Below are 16,754 nucleotides of genomic sequence, written 5' to 3'. Positions count from 1 at the left end.
TACTCAGACACTTCCCTCCTCGGGGAAGAAGTGGGGGCCACTCCAGCAGGAAGGACAGGATTGTTCTTCTTGACCCCGTCACCTCGCACTCTCAACTGTCTCCTCTCATTTATACTCTTTATGTGAGAAGTATCACAACTGCCACGATTATAAGACAACATTCAAATTTGTCAATTTCTAAAATATCAAATAAAAAATATCATCTCTGTGATTTCCACTTTCTCGTCAGCAAATATCTGGCAAATTTGAAACAGTGCTTTCCTGAAAAGTTCATGCTTATCATCGTTTACACCTTAACATTTATTTCGGAGATAGAATTTTGCTCCGTCACAGATAAATACACATTTTTTTTAAGGTGTGCATGCTTTTTACAGTACAGCATAACTGAAGCTGATGTACGCAAATACTAAAGAAATAAAGTTTGTTTTGCTCTTGGATCATCAAGTAATTCAGCGCTAAGGACTGAGAAAAGCACATATAATATATAACAATAACTAATATTATTGATAAAACATATAAAAGGTGTAAAATGTTATTTGATATAGTGGGATGGGCCTTGACAATTAAAACATATTTCAACAATCATAACTTACATCTGAATCCATCCCTAACAGCACAGTTCTGGCAGTGACTGGCAAAGCATTCAAAGAGGATTGTTTAGTTTTTTTTTTCTTTTTGGAAATCCCACAGAAAACACAGGCTTGTCCTCCGCAACAAGCTCAGATTGAAAGTAGAGAAACCTTTGTAAATAATGGCACTTACTTGTATAGCAGAGAGATGACGGTGTGTCCTCATGTCTGGATCAAACTGCAGGTCTGTCAGCTTTGATTTTACACGGAGACAAGAGAGAGTTGGGAGAGGTGGGGTGTAACGAACGCGTGCAACAACTATCATACGCTGCCAACTCTACTAGCGTTCATCTTCAAATTACTGGAGAAACATTTTCTATATTTGTAATGACAACGATTCTGAATTGAATTGAAAGATCTGCGTGATTTGAGAAGAAGACATCAAATCAGTGGAAGACAATGATCTTGTGATCATACGTGAGGTTGCTGCGCTAAACTAGATTTCTCAGGCTGAGTTGTTCACTTGAAAAAACCATGGATTTTCTCCATACCATCCAAATTCTGATGAATTTCTTTTACTACGCTGTATACATCTGGTGTGAGAGGTTATCCAGCAGTCACCTGTTGAAACGTCCATTAACACCATCAAATGTTATTGGTATAATTGGTCAGGACGTGGTGACCAGCTTCGACTCAGGGGAATAACCATCCACTGCTACATTAACATTAGAGATGACAGTAAGTGCTGGTCACATTATTAGTCTATAGTGTAGGAGAGGGTTGATTACTCTCAGTTCTGTACACTGCACATCTTTGCATCATATTCTTTTTAAAAGCATCTTAATGATATGGGAACTCCCTACATTGACTAAAGTACAACCATCTATTTACACAATCTGTCATTCGTTGTTTTTCTTTGCGCAACTAACCACATCTGCTGCAATGTAAATAATACCCATATTAACCTGTTGCATTTTTATATTTCTGCTCATTAATTTCAACATTTTGTTTTCCTCTTTCCCCTGCTTCAGGAGCGGTACAGGTGAGGCATCGCCACCGTCTTCATTAGCCTCCTGTCGTTGGCATTTCCGATGATGTTTTTTAACCTTTAGCGGGGGAAGCAACAGTGTGACTTGCTCTCTCTTTAATTTGCACACATAAGGATAATAATGCTTCACCTACCACGGATCATCTCAGCTAATGCGCAACAGAATATTGCTCAGTACCACTCAGGGAAGAGGTTCAAACTATTCAAAGTGCATTTTTCTAAATTCAATAATAAATAATTTTGCTTTTTTTCAAGCTGCTCCTCTAGATCATCCACTGACACCCCTTTCATGTGTTCCCGTGTGCAGTGGAGCACAGCCAATCCCGCTGAGCCTGAATACCTTGGGCCTCAGCCAGTGACAGACGTATCTCAAGTGTGGCGGATGTGTTCTAATTAAACATGGGGGATTTTAATGAAGGGTGCAGTAAGAGGCACATTGGCTCAATAACTTCTTTTTTTTTCAGACCAGTCATTCATATGTATGTTTAATGCAAGTGTGCTTCATGGACAAAGTAGACTGGCTGCACATCTGCTCTATTGTTATCAAAAGAGGAGTAAGCAGAGCTTGATTCCAAGCTTTGTAATATTTACAGGAGAGCGAATAAAGTGACCGTGAGTACACATGATTACACATTTCATTATCAACAGTCTCTCCACCGAAAAGCTCTGTTGCCGATCATGTTTTTGTATCATTTCAAGATATATTTTCATGCTTCTGTGCCAATGAGAGTCGAAGGGTTTACAGTCACATCTCAATGAAAAATGTCTTCAAACTTGGCAGGACTATATGGCAGAGTGGCATAATGGCAGTAAGGACTTAAGTTACTTTGTAGTTATCTTCGTTTATGTCTATTTACTCAGATAAGAAAACATATTAGCCCTTAAATAGAAATCAAAGTGAATAACTGTTAGGAGTTGGGACGAAGACTCTCAAGAGCTAGAAGTTTCTTAAGCAAATAAGAAAGTGACAGTGAGTGAATGAAATGTAACAGATGTGCAGGGGAAAATGCTGGTGGTCAATCTCACTAGAACTACGCTCACCTCTCTCACCCAGCGCAACAACAACAGAGGTAGGAAAGGTGTCCAGCAGTGGCTTTCCCTCCTCGACTGACAGTTTCAGAGCTCTAAGAATCTAGTTGACAATCTGCAGTACGTCATGTTGGTCCTGTTTCTGACATGGACCACTCTGATACAACTCTGTACGAGCACCGCATGAGTTTGCAGATTTGCTGTCAAGAGTTTGTATCGACTCCACAGCAGTAATTATCTCTGAGGGTTTCAACATTCAGATGCATCCACCACAGTCTCTTTTAATGAGCTACTGCAATTTCTTGACCTGACACAACATGCCACAGAGGGAGCTCATCAGTACGGACACACACTTTATCTTGTCTTTTCTTTGGGTTCTGGTTGCAGAGATGTGTTGTCAAAGAAGCTTTTTTTTTTCTTTTTTCTATTTCATTCTCTAAGATGCAAATTCATCCTCGTTGCTGTTTTCTCAACATAAGCTTTTCTTCTCCTCACAGGGACAAACAGATAAACCAAACCCCTCCAGTTGCATTCCTAATAGGACTGTCAGCATTAGTGGTAATGGCGATGTGATTAAAGTCCATACAGCACTTTAAAAAGAAAAATTACATTTGGTCCTATGCCCTGTTACACACACGGAGTTTGCTACACACAACAGAAACCAGCGTGCTCCCAGTTGTGAATGTATATAAATAGAAAAAGAAGAGTTAGTAGCCTGTGTTGAGTTAGCTTTGAACACTACAGGACTTTTGATTGACTTGTTTGCATTTTCTTTAGAAGTGGTCATAAAATAAATATTTCATATTTTATAGAACCTACATTGAACGATTTTATCTGATTTTGCACAATGAATTAATGTGTGTTGAGGTACGCCACTGGTGTTTTGATATTTGGCACTTATTTGATATAATTTGCCATCTTTGCCGGGCAAGATTTTGGCACAGAGGAATTAAAGGCCCGTCTCCAATATACACCTGCCAGATTCAGTGATTCAAGCAGTGAAAGCCATGGGCGTTTGTAGCAGTTTAGGTTTATGTTACTTTAAATATGCCATACCACATCCTAGCGAAACAAAGTAACACACGTGCATTTAACAATCAGGATTAATTTTTGAAATTCAGAGACTGTTGATTTAAAAAAAAAAAGAATGGCTAGATAGCCATCTTGATTCTGTAGCAATATCTATAAATTATATGTATAGCTATATATTATATATAGAATATATATTTTCTTTCAGCTATAACAATGTCAAATAATACAAAATAATAATTCTGGCTGCTTTGTGGAGTGACAGCAAGGGACATACAGTACTTGTGTGTGTGTCACTTCCCTGGCTCTTTTGTGTATCCCTGTGTCCAAACTGACAGAAACCTGTGGGTTGATGGGGTGTGAAGGAACTTCCGGTAGTTGATTTCTCTATGAAACACTCATGGAAGTCTCTTTGCTTACTCACCAGCTGGTCCATTGCCCAGCGATCTCACATTGCCAGTAAACACTCAAGGAGGACCTTCAATCTCCTCCTTTTTCCATCAGTAGTTTGGATCCAGCTCTCTTCCCTCATTGTTTCGCTTCTTCCTCTGCATGCTCTGAGTGTTCTCATTATGTCCGTTGTGGTTGCCATGAAGGCTTAAGCGTGACCAGCTGGAAAACAATGCAAACAGGGAGTTGCTCTGCTACCAAATAGCTGAATGAAGAAAGTAAAACCACAGGTGAAAGCTCTAGACCAGCTTGATGGGAGCGGATACTAGAAAAAAAAACATCAATTTTTACAAAATAAAAAAAGAACAAGATGGAGCAAGTGAAGAGGTACCACAAAAAAAACGTGATTTACATTTCTCTCTATAACTGATAGTTACTCAGAGGAGCTACTTGTGGGGTTGTGAAGTGTATGTGCACGCTCAGTGCATGAAGGCAATGCGCCTTTACTCACTGAGAGAAATAAGAAAAGAAATAAAACAGGAAAATAGCAGAGTAAATTACACTTATCCTTCATTCCAGAGTGGGTGACTGCAGGTCATGCATGTTTGGCTTATTTCCTCAGCAACAGGGGGCCATGTGACCTTGTTAACCATTACACACTTACAATGCAACTTTTTAGGGATAAAAGCCAGCCACACACACACACACACACACACACACACACACACACACACACACACACACACACACACACACACACACACTGGTTGTGTTGACTGTTGTGGCAATGCAGCCCTCTTCTGGTGTATCAGTTACACTGCAGAACATCATGAAAACTTGGCGAGTCACTGTCGATTGTGATATCGCAATCATACTGTATACTACAGTACATATATTTTAATTTATTTACAAAAAACTTCATGCATGCAAATGCAAATATATAGACTGACACTAGTGTAAAAACTCTAAAAATAAGTACTTTACTATCTGGAATCATATCAAAGCTACAGGAATATACACTGTCTTTTCTTGTTTGAAAGTAGAAAATCAAAACAATACAAAGCCTCCACAAACAAATATGCAGTTGGTCAGAGTCAGTACATTTATTAAATAGATTGCACAGTAAGTGATACTGAATATTGAGGTGGTCAGGAGACAAACATAAGTTTTATGCTAATGCTTTAATTTAATGTATTCAGCTGCATTCCCCCTTAAATCCACTCTAAGTCTTGGCACGGGTTGTAAATCTTGTTGACCGTCACAAAAAAAAGCTTTATCTACTTACCACAATATAAATATCCATGACACCAGAAATGAAAAACAAAACAAAAACCTAGCTGGTTTGAAAGAAAGATGCACAATTTATTACTCGTCATTCTCCTAAAGCAAACTTCTATCGCTCCCTCCGCACCGCTCACCTTTCATCTCTCTGCTTCATATCTTTTGAACAGTTTGGTCTTTCCTGGTTAGCTGCTGACACGATATTAACTTCTTCCTTCGTTCAGACTTAACAATGGCAGTGGGTGCAGTTTATGACTTGCTGAGTTATACAGTGCTTTCAATCGGGAATAAATATTCAGTACGCTATTATTTTTGCATTTGCATCTTTAAATCATTCTAGAATGGAAAAATAGCTATGTATAAAGAAAGGAGCATTTATAAAACACAAACCGATTGAATTAAAAGCTTCAAAATGAGGTACTTTTTGGGTTTTTTTGTTGTTGTTTTTTTTTTAATAAAACGGGACTGAAACATGAGTGATTTTCTTATGCATATTTGGAAAATACTGAAAAAAGAAATCAGACAAAAGCACACATCTTTTCACCACATGGCATCCCAGTGATGAATTTCATCATGCACACTTGTTAAGTCTGTTTTTATTCATTGGTACATTGCTTTTTTTTTCCTACACTTTTTTCACACCGTGTACATGTGAGCGTAAGTCACTGTGTGCCTTGAACAACTATAAATCTATCAGCATCTGTGCGACAGCCAGCAGCGTAAGTGAAACGACCGTCAACAAGACAGTTGAGGGCCGAGGAGCACTGCCTGATGTTGATGTTGACTCTGAAATATTAGGAATGGTATTAATAAATCATTATTAAATTAATTCAGAGCAGCAAACTTTTGTATTTAAACATGAAATATTTTAAATATCCTTTTATATCAGTTAATAAATGAATAAATACCACAAGTCTGAACATTCAGACTTAGGTTTCAGAAACTTACCTGCAGAGACGCTGCCCGATATAATGTTCAGGGAGGTGGAGTTGCTGGTTAGTTCACTGCTGAGTTCTGAAGTAGCATTGCTGGCTGAAGGAACTGAACTTTTATCTTTGAACACGAGAGTCATGTCGACGACCACTGATCCCTCCCTGCAGTGGAGACAGAGAGCTGCAGTATGTAGAAGCACTTTTCTGGTGAGTTTCCAGAGTGAAAAGAAGAAACGATTCAGTCTTACCTGAATGACTCAACAATGGATCGCCTGAAAGATGACCCAAAGACTTTCACACAGACTTTATTAACCTGGGATAAAAATGAACATTAGTATAGCATGGAATTAATAGCGGAATTGATGAGGGAAAGCACTTATGAGCAAAACTTGAGTGAATGTCGAAGCTGTTGCAAAAAAAGACTAGTATTTAGCAGGACCTCTTTGTTAATGGATATTCTAGCAAGATCAAAGAAGAGTTAGCAGCATATTGGGCAAATGAAAATATGTAGACCTACAAAAAAAAAAAAAAGAAGTCCAGTTGCCTACACCTAACTCTTAGACTACCATGACCTGGATGAAGGAGAACCTTCACCGACATGTAGACCTACAGGACAACCGATATTTCATTATATCAATGCAACAGTTGTTTTAATGTAAGTGTCCCTCAGAGTGCATCCCTCTTTCCTCAAAGGCATGTTATATAAAAGAATCCCATCTCAGTTTACTTTCTTTCGAAGCTTTGGTGCAAAGATATCTTACCTCTGTGACCACTGTACCAGCTAATGTCGTAAATGCTGCTGAGGAGGAGTTGGAGAGATCTGATGTAAACGTTTGGTTGAGACCAAATGTAAGACCCAGAGTTCCCTCACTGGCTGAGGGAGGATCTGTTGATGCAGAGGAAGATGAAGTAGTAGGGGCGGCAGTAGGGGCGGCAGTAGGGGCGGCAGTAGGGGCGGCAGTAGGGGCTTTCGTAACAGCAGTTGGTGCAGCTGTAACATTGGGAGCAGGAGTGGGTGCAGCAGTTGGTGCAGCTGTAACATTGGGAGCGGGAGTGGGTGCAGCAGTTGGTGCAGCTGTAACATTGGGAGCGGGAGTGGGTGCAGCAGTTGGTGCAGCTGTAACGTTGGGAGCGGGAGTGGGTGCAGCAGTTGGTGCAGCTGTAACGTTGGGAGCGGGAGTGGGTGCAGCAGTTGGGGCAACAGTACCATTAGAAGGAACAGATGTAGGTGCCTCTGTTGCTGAAGTGCTTCCTGTAACAACAGAATTCAAACAATGCTTTAGGAGCAGCAGGCAAGTGTAAACTAAACATCTGTGCTGAGGTCAAACTTTGATATGGAGCCTTTTCTGTCACTCTTATTGAAGGAGTACTCAATACATAATTTACTCGAGTCAAAGTCACATAATGATAGCAGCACAAACAGTAGTAGTACATCGCTGTCAGAGGACCAACAGCAAGTTTAAAAGGATCGGGGCTCGATTGAAAAATTAGTCTAATTAACTTCATGTTTTGTATTTAATCTAAATGGATCGCTCATATCAATTTTGTCTGTTTCAAGAATTTATAATATTTCAGTTCAAATATATTTTGGTTAACACTTTAATAAATGAATTGATAAACTTTAGAGGCCAAAATCAATGCCAAATATAAACTACAGAGTATTTCAGACCCCAAATATACAGGAATTAACAACACCTAACAGCTTTCTTCATTTAAAAACTCTGTGTCTGTTTAAGAATGAATGGGATGCTTCTTTTCTTTATTTGTGGCAAACTAGATACAGTTAGGCAACTTGCTGGTGCAGTGGTTAGCACTGTTGCCTCACAGCAAGAAGATTCCAGGTTTGAGCCCCTAGCCTCTCCCACAGTCCAAAGACATCAAGAGGGGACGAGCCTGATTGATACTCTAAATTGACCGTAGGTGTGGCTGTGAGTGTGAATGGTTGTCTGTCTCTATGTCTTGGCCCTGTGATGAACTGGTGACCTGTCCAGGGTGAACCCCACCTCTTGCCTGAAGGCTGCTGGGATAGGCTCCAGCGCCCCCCCGTGACCATTAACAGCATAAGCAATAGAAAAGATAGATACAGTCTGTATAGATACAGTCAATGCATATTGCTGCCCCCTGCTGGTTGTTCACAGCTTCCCACTTTATGAGTTAAATCCACATATGAATCAAGGACCATGGGTGTGATTAATTCCAGTAATTTTTTTAACATGTTATTTTTTTCCTATAATCAGTGGATAGACAAAGGATAAAGTGAGACTTTTGTATTTTCAAAAACGTACCTGCAGAAACACTGCCCGATATAATGTTCAAGGAGCTGGAGTTGCTGGTTAGTTCATCGCTGAGTTCTGAAGTAGCATTGCTGGCTGAAGGAACTGAACTTTTATCTTTGAACACGAGAGTCATGTCGACAACCACTGATCCCTCCCTGCAATAGAAGGGAGTAAAAGCAACATTGCGTAAAATAAATTGTGAATGCCAAATACCCTGCTTAATCAGTTAAAATGTAGTCTTACATGAATGAGTCAACAAAGGAGCCAAGGAAAGCTGACCCATAAACACTTGCACAGGCTTGATCAACCTGAAAGGATATGCCATTCACAATTAAAAACCCATCTGTCAACTGGCAACAATGGCACAAATCTGATTGTAACTGTTTTGCAGTGTCTGATGTTTGAGGGATTTGTTTTCATTTGTATTTGTAATTGGCTTGGCCTTCATGACCAATATGTGTGAAAGATCAAATGAGCACCACACTGCAAATGAAACTTGCAGGGACGTTGAGAATAACCAGAATATAATCTACATCAATCCAAAAACGCTATTAACATCAATGTACTTGGATTGTGAGTGCATGCAGATTCTATTCTACGGGGAAATTCCGAGGAGGCTGATCTATTTCAGGAGGCCTGTACAATACGAATGTAACTAAATAAATCTTACATTTCTTTAGGTTGACACTTCTGTTTATAAGAACCACACTGCATACAGTACAGTACATACATCTTACCTCCGTGACCACTGTACCAGCTAATGTCTTAAATGCCGTTGAGGAGGAGTTGGAGAGATCTGATGTGAATGTTTTGTTGAGACTAAATTGAAGACCCAGAGTTCCCTTAGATGATGAAGTAGTTGCTGCAGGAGTTGCTGCAGCTGTAGCATTCGGATCAGCAGTTGGACCGGCTGTAACATTGGGAGCGAGAGTGGGAGCTGCAGTTGGACCGGCTGTAACATTGGGAGCGGGAGTGGGAGCTGCAGTTGGACCGGCTGTAACATTGGGAGCGGGAGTGGGAGCAGCAGTTGGACCGGCTGTAACATTGGGAGCGGGAGTGGGAGCAGGAGTTGGACCGGCTGTAACATTGGGAGCGAGAGTGGGAGCAGGAGTGGGAGCAGGAGTGGGTGCTGGAGTGGGTGCAGCCGTTGGTGTAGTAACTCCTGTATCAAAAAAACATTTGGGGCTTTAGGAGCAGTAGTCACAAGGTAGCGTGAAATTCATATTCATACAATTTCTCCACATTTATACCTTTTTTATTATTTTAACAGAAACTCCCAATTTTGAACATAAAAAACTTGGTCAATTGATTTCAGTTAAGGAATAACACTTTCAAATGGAACTGCTTGAATCAAATGTATCGTAAAAAGTATAATTTCTATTTTAAATCAAGTTAAAGTCACATGTATAAGAATGAGAATTTTGTTTCTTGATTCAAGTACACCTATTCATGTAACTGAAGTAGACAATAATGTCAAAATACGTGAAACTCGTACGTGTTGCAGTTATGCTTGAAGTATTCACTGGGAGGGTGAAGTTGGAATTGTTGGATGCTGCCTCCCCTAGGGCATCAACCACAGAAGCAGAGTCTGGCACTGACGAAGCGTTAGTGAATATCAGCTCAGCGTCCACCACAATAGAACCTTGACTGTCAGAGGAGAAATCATAGTTATTATAAGTATTCTCTGTCAAATAATCCATATACAACATTTTATAACTGATCGCGGTTGATAAAACTGAAGTTTATAATTTTGTACATTTCTTGTAAGCACCCATTGATTATTTACTTCACACTGACACAACTAAATATTGACTATTCCTTCATTTGTTATTAACAAAAATGAAGATAACAAAACAAGAATTGGATCATTCACAATTTACACATTTCTTTGGTCAAGAGTACGATATGTACCTGAAGGACTTGACTGCAGACTGACTGTAAATTTCTCCAAATCTTTGTTGGTACACCTCATCCAGCTGCAGGCAAAACAAACAGTGAAGTTAAATTTCAAAATAAAAAGCAGAAATATGTGAGAATTTCAATTATATTTATCCAAACGTAATCCCTTTTTGCTTGTCCGTCTGTGTGATTTCATTTTTTTGATATATCATACCATCTCCTACCATAGATTTCTGAAAATATTGACCGTCAAAAATTCTGTTCCAGATGGTTTGATAAAACAATGTTAACATGCTGTTTGTATTGAATGCCAATGTTTTATAGATATATATGTTATTATTTCATAACATACATCATATCATATTAACTCACATAATGTCCTCGATAATGGCCGTGGCTTAATATATTACATTTGTGATAAATTGTATTACAATAACATTGACGTCATTGTACTCACCTGTGTTGTTACTTGGTTAGCCAAAGCCTTAAACTCTGGAGATGATTTGTTTGCAAGTTGTGCCGTAAAGTTTCGCTCCAATTTAAATCCCAACTGAACCCTTGATTCCACCGGGGAAGGAGTGGGAGCAGCAGTTGTGACTCGCGGCCGCAGTGTTGTTCCATTAAGTGATGGGGCAGTTGCATTTCCTACAAGTATGCGAGTCTTGATTAGGTACAAGAACTTGATCTGTAAACTGAGCTGAGTTTAAATTTCACAAACTGCTTGAGATATAATTGCACCTGTTGGGGCAGTTGTAACATTAGTTGGGGGTTCAGAGAAATGAAACTGAGATTACTTGACAGAATATCACGATGCATGGTACCATTCAAGAGCTCAAGAGCCTGTAGAGCAGCGGAACTAGCTCGGAGATATGAAAAAGTTGCTGCTTAGGAGAGAGTGAGAGTGAGATTCTTTACCTGGCATCATAGTGCCTGTTGGTGGTGGTGCAGTCATGTTTCCTGGATGCGAGGTTGGGATCACCGGTGGTGCAGTCATATTTCCTGGATGCGAGGTTGGGATCAGCGGTGGTGCAGTCATGTTTCCTGGATGCGAGGTTGGGATCAGCGGTGGCGCGGTCATGTTTCCTGGATGTGGAGTTATGAGGGTTATGCAGGTGAAAGTAGATTTCATAGCTGTGTGAATAGCTAATAATTAATATACGTATAAAGTAGCATACTCTGTCAAACAGGAGAATACAAGAAAGAGCAAATGTTTTCTTTTTACCTGTAAAGGCAGTTGCATTTGCAGTTGAAGTCACAACCTTAGGGGGGGCTTCAGTTGGTTTCTGGACCACTGAAAAGTTTTGTTTTGAATAAAGAATTATTTTATATTGAAACATACAGGCAATAAGCATTGAATACTTTTAATTTTTTTGTAAATATACTTTGTCAAAGTCCATTCTAACTTTTCTGAGAATCCAAAACTAATTTACCAGTTGCAGTAATGGATGAGGTGTTGACACTGAGGGAAAAGTTTGAGCTGGAAGCAGCAGCCACCAAAGTATCAGAAGCTGAACTGGCACTTGGAAGTGAATTTACTTCATTGAAGATCAGGTCAACATTTGCCACGATGGATCCTGGCCTACAACATAATCATTTTAAGAAATGAATGAGTAAACTGCATGGGTTTTGACATTAACATCATGAAGACATCACTGTAGTTTACAATGAGCAAAACTAAACACATTTCTAAAGTGCAATAAAAGCAAACTTGTTTACCTGAAGTTGTTGACAACACTTCGATTGTAAAGATCTCCGTATTGTGCTGAATAAACCTTATCGAGCTGTGAATGAATTAGGACATAATTTCAAAATTGCAAAAAGGCGTATGAGACAAGAAGGAAAATATAATGCTAAAATGCTCAAATTTCTTATTTATTCCAAAGCCACTGTTGTCAAATGAAAGAGGTTGAAATCTCCAATGCAGTCATCAGGATCTGTTGGTTCTGACAAATGCAATAAAATACTGTAAATACAACCTTACCTCCTGAGTTATTGTAGCTTCTAGTTCCTTGAACTTTGTTGAGGATTTGTTTTCAAGATCCGGTGTAAAAGTTTCCTCCAATTTAAATCCCAGGTTAATTTTTGGTTTAGATGGTGGGGCAGGAGTTGTGGTTTTAGCAACAGTTGTGATTTTTGACGGTAGTGTGGTTCCCTTTTCTGGGTCCGAGCTTGTCTTATCTAGATATAATTTAAAACAAAACAAACAAACAAAACAGCAAACCATTTTTTCTCAAATATAGATCATGCACTCAGTAAATCCAGACATGGCTAAATACATATTCTTTTCAAGTACAAGTAGGTGGATAGATCAACGGGGCGTCTTTTCTACGTGTTACTGTCGCATCTACGTATTTAGGGTGAAATTCATCTTGATGACAAATGTGTGTAACAAAATAAATAGATATATTTGTATTAAATTGGATGAGCTTAAACAGAAAAAGAAAAGACAGCTCTCACGCTGCAGGGCAGCAGTTGCCAATTCCTAATTGCACCAGCCTCTAATTACCTGGCGATCCGGTTCTTCATCAGATATCAGAACCAACAGTAAAATAATCACCAGAAAAGTAGATGCTCAAGTACAGAAATGTGTTATTTCCCTTTAAGCATGTTACAAAACATTTATAATTTGTAAAGAAACAAATGCAAACATTGCAACAGTCCTAGTGAAGATACATGAATTGATGTACCTCTCAAAACACCAAGAAAACAAAGGGCCAATTTCATGAAATGTTCTTACTTACTATCGAACTTTTTTTAATCTCTAAGTTTTGTCTTAAAGATAGGGACCAAAGCCTGATGGCTACTTGTTACTCCTTGCTATGGACAACTACATGGGCAAAACTGAGAACCAGGTAGAGGAAAGAAATCTCCTCGATGTCCTGGAACGCCTTGGGATCCCCCGGTCAAAGTTGGTCGATGTGCTCAGAGACAGGGAAGTTTAGGGTTTCTTGCTCAAGCTGTTACCACTGCTGTTAACGCTGCTGATGATGGATGGATGGATGGATGGATTGATCTATTGTGTGGCTGGCAGTCAAACGTAAAATCTTTAATGTTACAAGATTATAGCCATAAGTCATAACTGCTTCTCAATTGTGGGGCTAAATTAAAGGGGGGAGAGTTCCTATAGTGTAGACGAATAATTTGTTTAATAATGAGACTTGACATTTTGTTGTTTGGTGGTAAGCAACAGCTGCGACATTTTTGAAAAATCAAAAATGATCAATAGTTTAAAAAACATGCATTACCTGGCATTGACATTGTGATGACTCGTGGTGATGTTACACGGAGTGACGAGGTGGTCATTTGGACTGGGTGTGAGGTTGGGATGAGAGGTGATGCGGTCATGTTCATTGGACCTGTCATGGTGACCATATCTGAGGTTTGGTGCATCGGTATGGTCATGTTCATTGGACCTGTCATGGTGACCATATCTGAGGTTTGGTGCATCGGTGCTGTCATGCTCATTGGACCTGTCATGGTGACCATATCTGAGGTTTGGTGCATCGGTGCTGTCATGCTCATTGGACCTGTCATGGTGACCATATCTGAGGTTTGGTGCATCGGTGCGGTCATGTTCATTGGACCTGTCATGGTGACCATATCTGAGGTTTGGTGCATCGGTGCGGTCATGCTCACTGGACCTGTCATGGTGACCTTATCTGAGGTTTGGTGCATCGGTGCGGTCATGCTCATTGGACCTGTCATGGTGACCATATCTGAGGTTTGGTGCATCGGTGCGGTCATGCTCACTGGACCTGTCATGGTGACCATATCTGAGGTTTGGTGCATCGGTGCGGTCATGCTCACTGGACCTGTCATGGTGACCATATCTGAGGTTTGGTGCATCGGTGCTGTCATGCTCATTGGATCTGTCATGGTGACCATATCTGAGGTTTGGTGCATCGGTGCGGTCATGCTCACTGGACCTGTCATGGTGACCATATCTGAGGTTTGGTGCATCGGTGCGGTCATGCTCATTGGACCTGTCATGGTGACCATATCTGAGGTTTGGTGCATCGGTGCGGTCATGCTCACTGGGCCTGTCATGGTGACCATATCTGAGGTTTGGTGCATCGGTGCGGTCATGCTCATTGGATCTGTCATGGTGACCATATCTGAGGTTTGGTGCATCGGTGCGGTCATGCTCATTGGATCTGTCATGGTGACCATATCTGAGGTTTGGTGCATCGGTGCGGTCACGCTCATTGGACCTGTCATGGTGACCATATCTGAGGTTTGGTGCATCGGTGCGGTCATGCTCATTGGACCTGTCATGGTGACCATATCTGAGGTTTGGTGCATCGGTGCGGTCATGTCTCCTGGATGTGAGGTTGGGTTGACTGTTGGGGAAGTTGAGTTTCCATGACGGCAATATGGTATTACGTGGATGGTGAATAATAAAATACAAAACAAAGGTCAGAGAGTTCGTGAGTATATGTTCTCATTGTCTGACAACAGATAACACAAAAGAAAAACGTGTTCTTTTTTCTTTTACCTGAAAAGCTCGATGCACTTGAGGGTGAAGCTCCAACAGTGGGCTCAGATGATTGAACACCATTAGTTGTCATTTTTGGCGGGGCTGATGTTCCAGACATTGATGGAGAGCTTGGGTCAGCTACAGAATCAATGTAAAAGGACAGTTGCATGAACAAAAGTCACACTCATTGCCCTTGATATGAAACTTTGAGAATATTTCATAATTTACCTCAAAACTAAGTATCAAGCGAATTAGGACATTGATTGTTTTAAAACATGTTAACAACATGTAAACAAAAAAACACATTGCTAGAATTGCTGTGGGACAAAAGGGTTGGGCAATATTTTGATATTATCAAACAGTCCAATTGCAATATTGTATCGAGGTTTTTTTTTCCTTTTAAATACGGGGTAAACTACTACTCAATTTGGCCTTGGAAATTACAGTTTCTTTTGATTTTACTACACTTTGTTAAAATATGTGTGACCGATATGACTGGATTAGCTGACATTTGATTTTCCATACCTAAGCATTTATTATAATATATATAGGAGAAGGGCTTCCCAGTATCATATTTTCTTTCCATATCACCCCAACCCTATGGGACAAGATGCATTACCTGACAGTGACATTGTGTCAACTTGATGTGAGGTTGGTCTCATGGGTGATGAGGTTACATAGTGTGATGCTGACATCAGTTCGACTGGTAATGAAGTTGGATTGACTGGTGATGAGGTCATGTGAATAACTGGTGAGGTTTCCTGGACTGGTAGTGAAGGTGAATGTCCTGGTGATGTGACCATGTTCATTGGTTGTGAGGTTATATCAACTGGAGATGAGGACATGTGAAGTGGTGGAGACGTCATGTTGTCTGGTGGTGAGGTTGCACTGACGTGTTGTGATGCTGTTTTTCCTGTTGGTGAAGTTGTACTGAATGGTGAGGTTGCATTAATGCATAACTTGCAGGAAAGTATACAAATTATTATTATGGATCAATAAACATTTACGGATTAGTGTGCATAGATTGGAATCTTAAAACACGTAATGATGTTTGCGTACGAGTGACAACCTCAATTCATGCCAAGATAGTGTTTCTTTTACTCGTTAATTTGAAGATCCCCTTCTTCAATAGCTTGGCTGATATTGGTCAAACCTTTTGTAACTAGTGATGTTGGCCATTCAGAGACAAATCATATCAGTACATATGTTAGCCAGTGACCACTGCAAAAAATCATTTGAATAATGCTGGAAAAGAAGTTAAAAAAAGAGTAATTTCAAAAAATTGTGTTATCACAGTTTCTCCTTTAAGTTTGAACGGTAGCTGTGGTGCTAGTGGTGAATTTAGTGTGTTTACTTAACGCAACCTTGTTAGCTTTTCGGTAATATGCAGCATGGGAAATGAACATTACTCTTCAGAGACAAACGTCAAGTCCATACATCCATCCATCCATCCATCCATCCATCATCTTCTGCTTATTCCTGTTAAGGGTCACGGGAGGGCTGGAGCCTATCCCAGCAGCCTTCAGGTGAGAGGCGGGGTTCACCCTGGACGGGTCACCAGTCCATCACAGGGCCAACACATAGAGACAGACAACCATTCACACTCACAGTCACACCTACAGTCAATTTAGAGTATCAATCAGCCTCGTCCTCTCTTGATGTCTTTGGACTGTGGGAGGAAGCTGGAGCACCAGAGAGAACCCACACAGGAACAGGGAGAACATGCAGACTCCACACAGAAAGATCCCGTGCCTGAGCCGGGACTCGAACCCGGAACCTTCTTGCTGTGAGGCAACAGTGCTAAGCTAGTGCTAGCGATTCAAT

General features: G+C 40.3%; 1 protein-coding gene across 1 annotated transcript in view; it reads right to left on the bottom strand.

Annotated features, from left to right (window-relative positions):
- Positions 1-5,324: 5,324 nt before the first annotated feature.
- The window catches only part of LOC147257544 (uncharacterized), a 14,771-nt gene continuing 3,341 nt past the window's right edge, over positions 5,325-16,754 (bottom strand). The window contains exons 5-21 of the mRNA XM_086210206.1: positions 14,949-15,068; positions 13,699-14,793; positions 12,435-12,631; positions 12,170-12,234; positions 11,884-12,032; positions 11,676-11,744; positions 11,369-11,536; positions 10,911-11,098; positions 10,466-10,530; positions 10,050-10,201; positions 9,292-9,716; positions 8,798-8,862; positions 8,564-8,709; positions 7,040-7,530; positions 6,527-6,591; positions 6,295-6,440; positions 5,325-6,132 (exon numbers count right to left, since the gene is read on the bottom strand). Coding sequence (XP_086066332.1) covers positions 6,029-6,132; positions 6,295-6,440; positions 6,527-6,591; positions 7,040-7,530; positions 8,564-8,709; positions 8,798-8,862; positions 9,292-9,716; positions 10,050-10,201; positions 10,466-10,530; positions 10,911-11,098; positions 11,369-11,536; positions 11,676-11,744; positions 11,884-12,032; positions 12,170-12,234; positions 12,435-12,631; positions 13,699-14,793; positions 14,949-15,068 — 3,710 coding nt within the window. The 3' untranslated portion in view covers positions 5,325-6,028. The remainder of the gene's footprint in view (positions 6,133-6,294; positions 6,441-6,526; positions 6,592-7,039; positions 7,531-8,563; positions 8,710-8,797; positions 8,863-9,291; positions 9,717-10,049; positions 10,202-10,465; positions 10,531-10,910; positions 11,099-11,368; positions 11,537-11,675; positions 11,745-11,883; positions 12,033-12,169; positions 12,235-12,434; positions 12,632-13,698; positions 14,794-14,948; positions 15,069-16,754) is intronic.

This window comes from Aulostomus chinensis, chromosome 8, assembly GCF_037954235.1.
Source record: "Aulostomus chinensis isolate RoL2024-O1b breed Wild chromosome 8, RoL_Achi_v1.0, whole genome shotgun sequence".
Classification (NCBI taxonomy): domain Eukaryota; kingdom Metazoa; phylum Chordata; class Actinopteri; order Syngnathiformes; family Aulostomidae; genus Aulostomus; species Aulostomus chinensis.
This window is presented reverse-complemented; position numbering and strand designations above follow the sequence as displayed.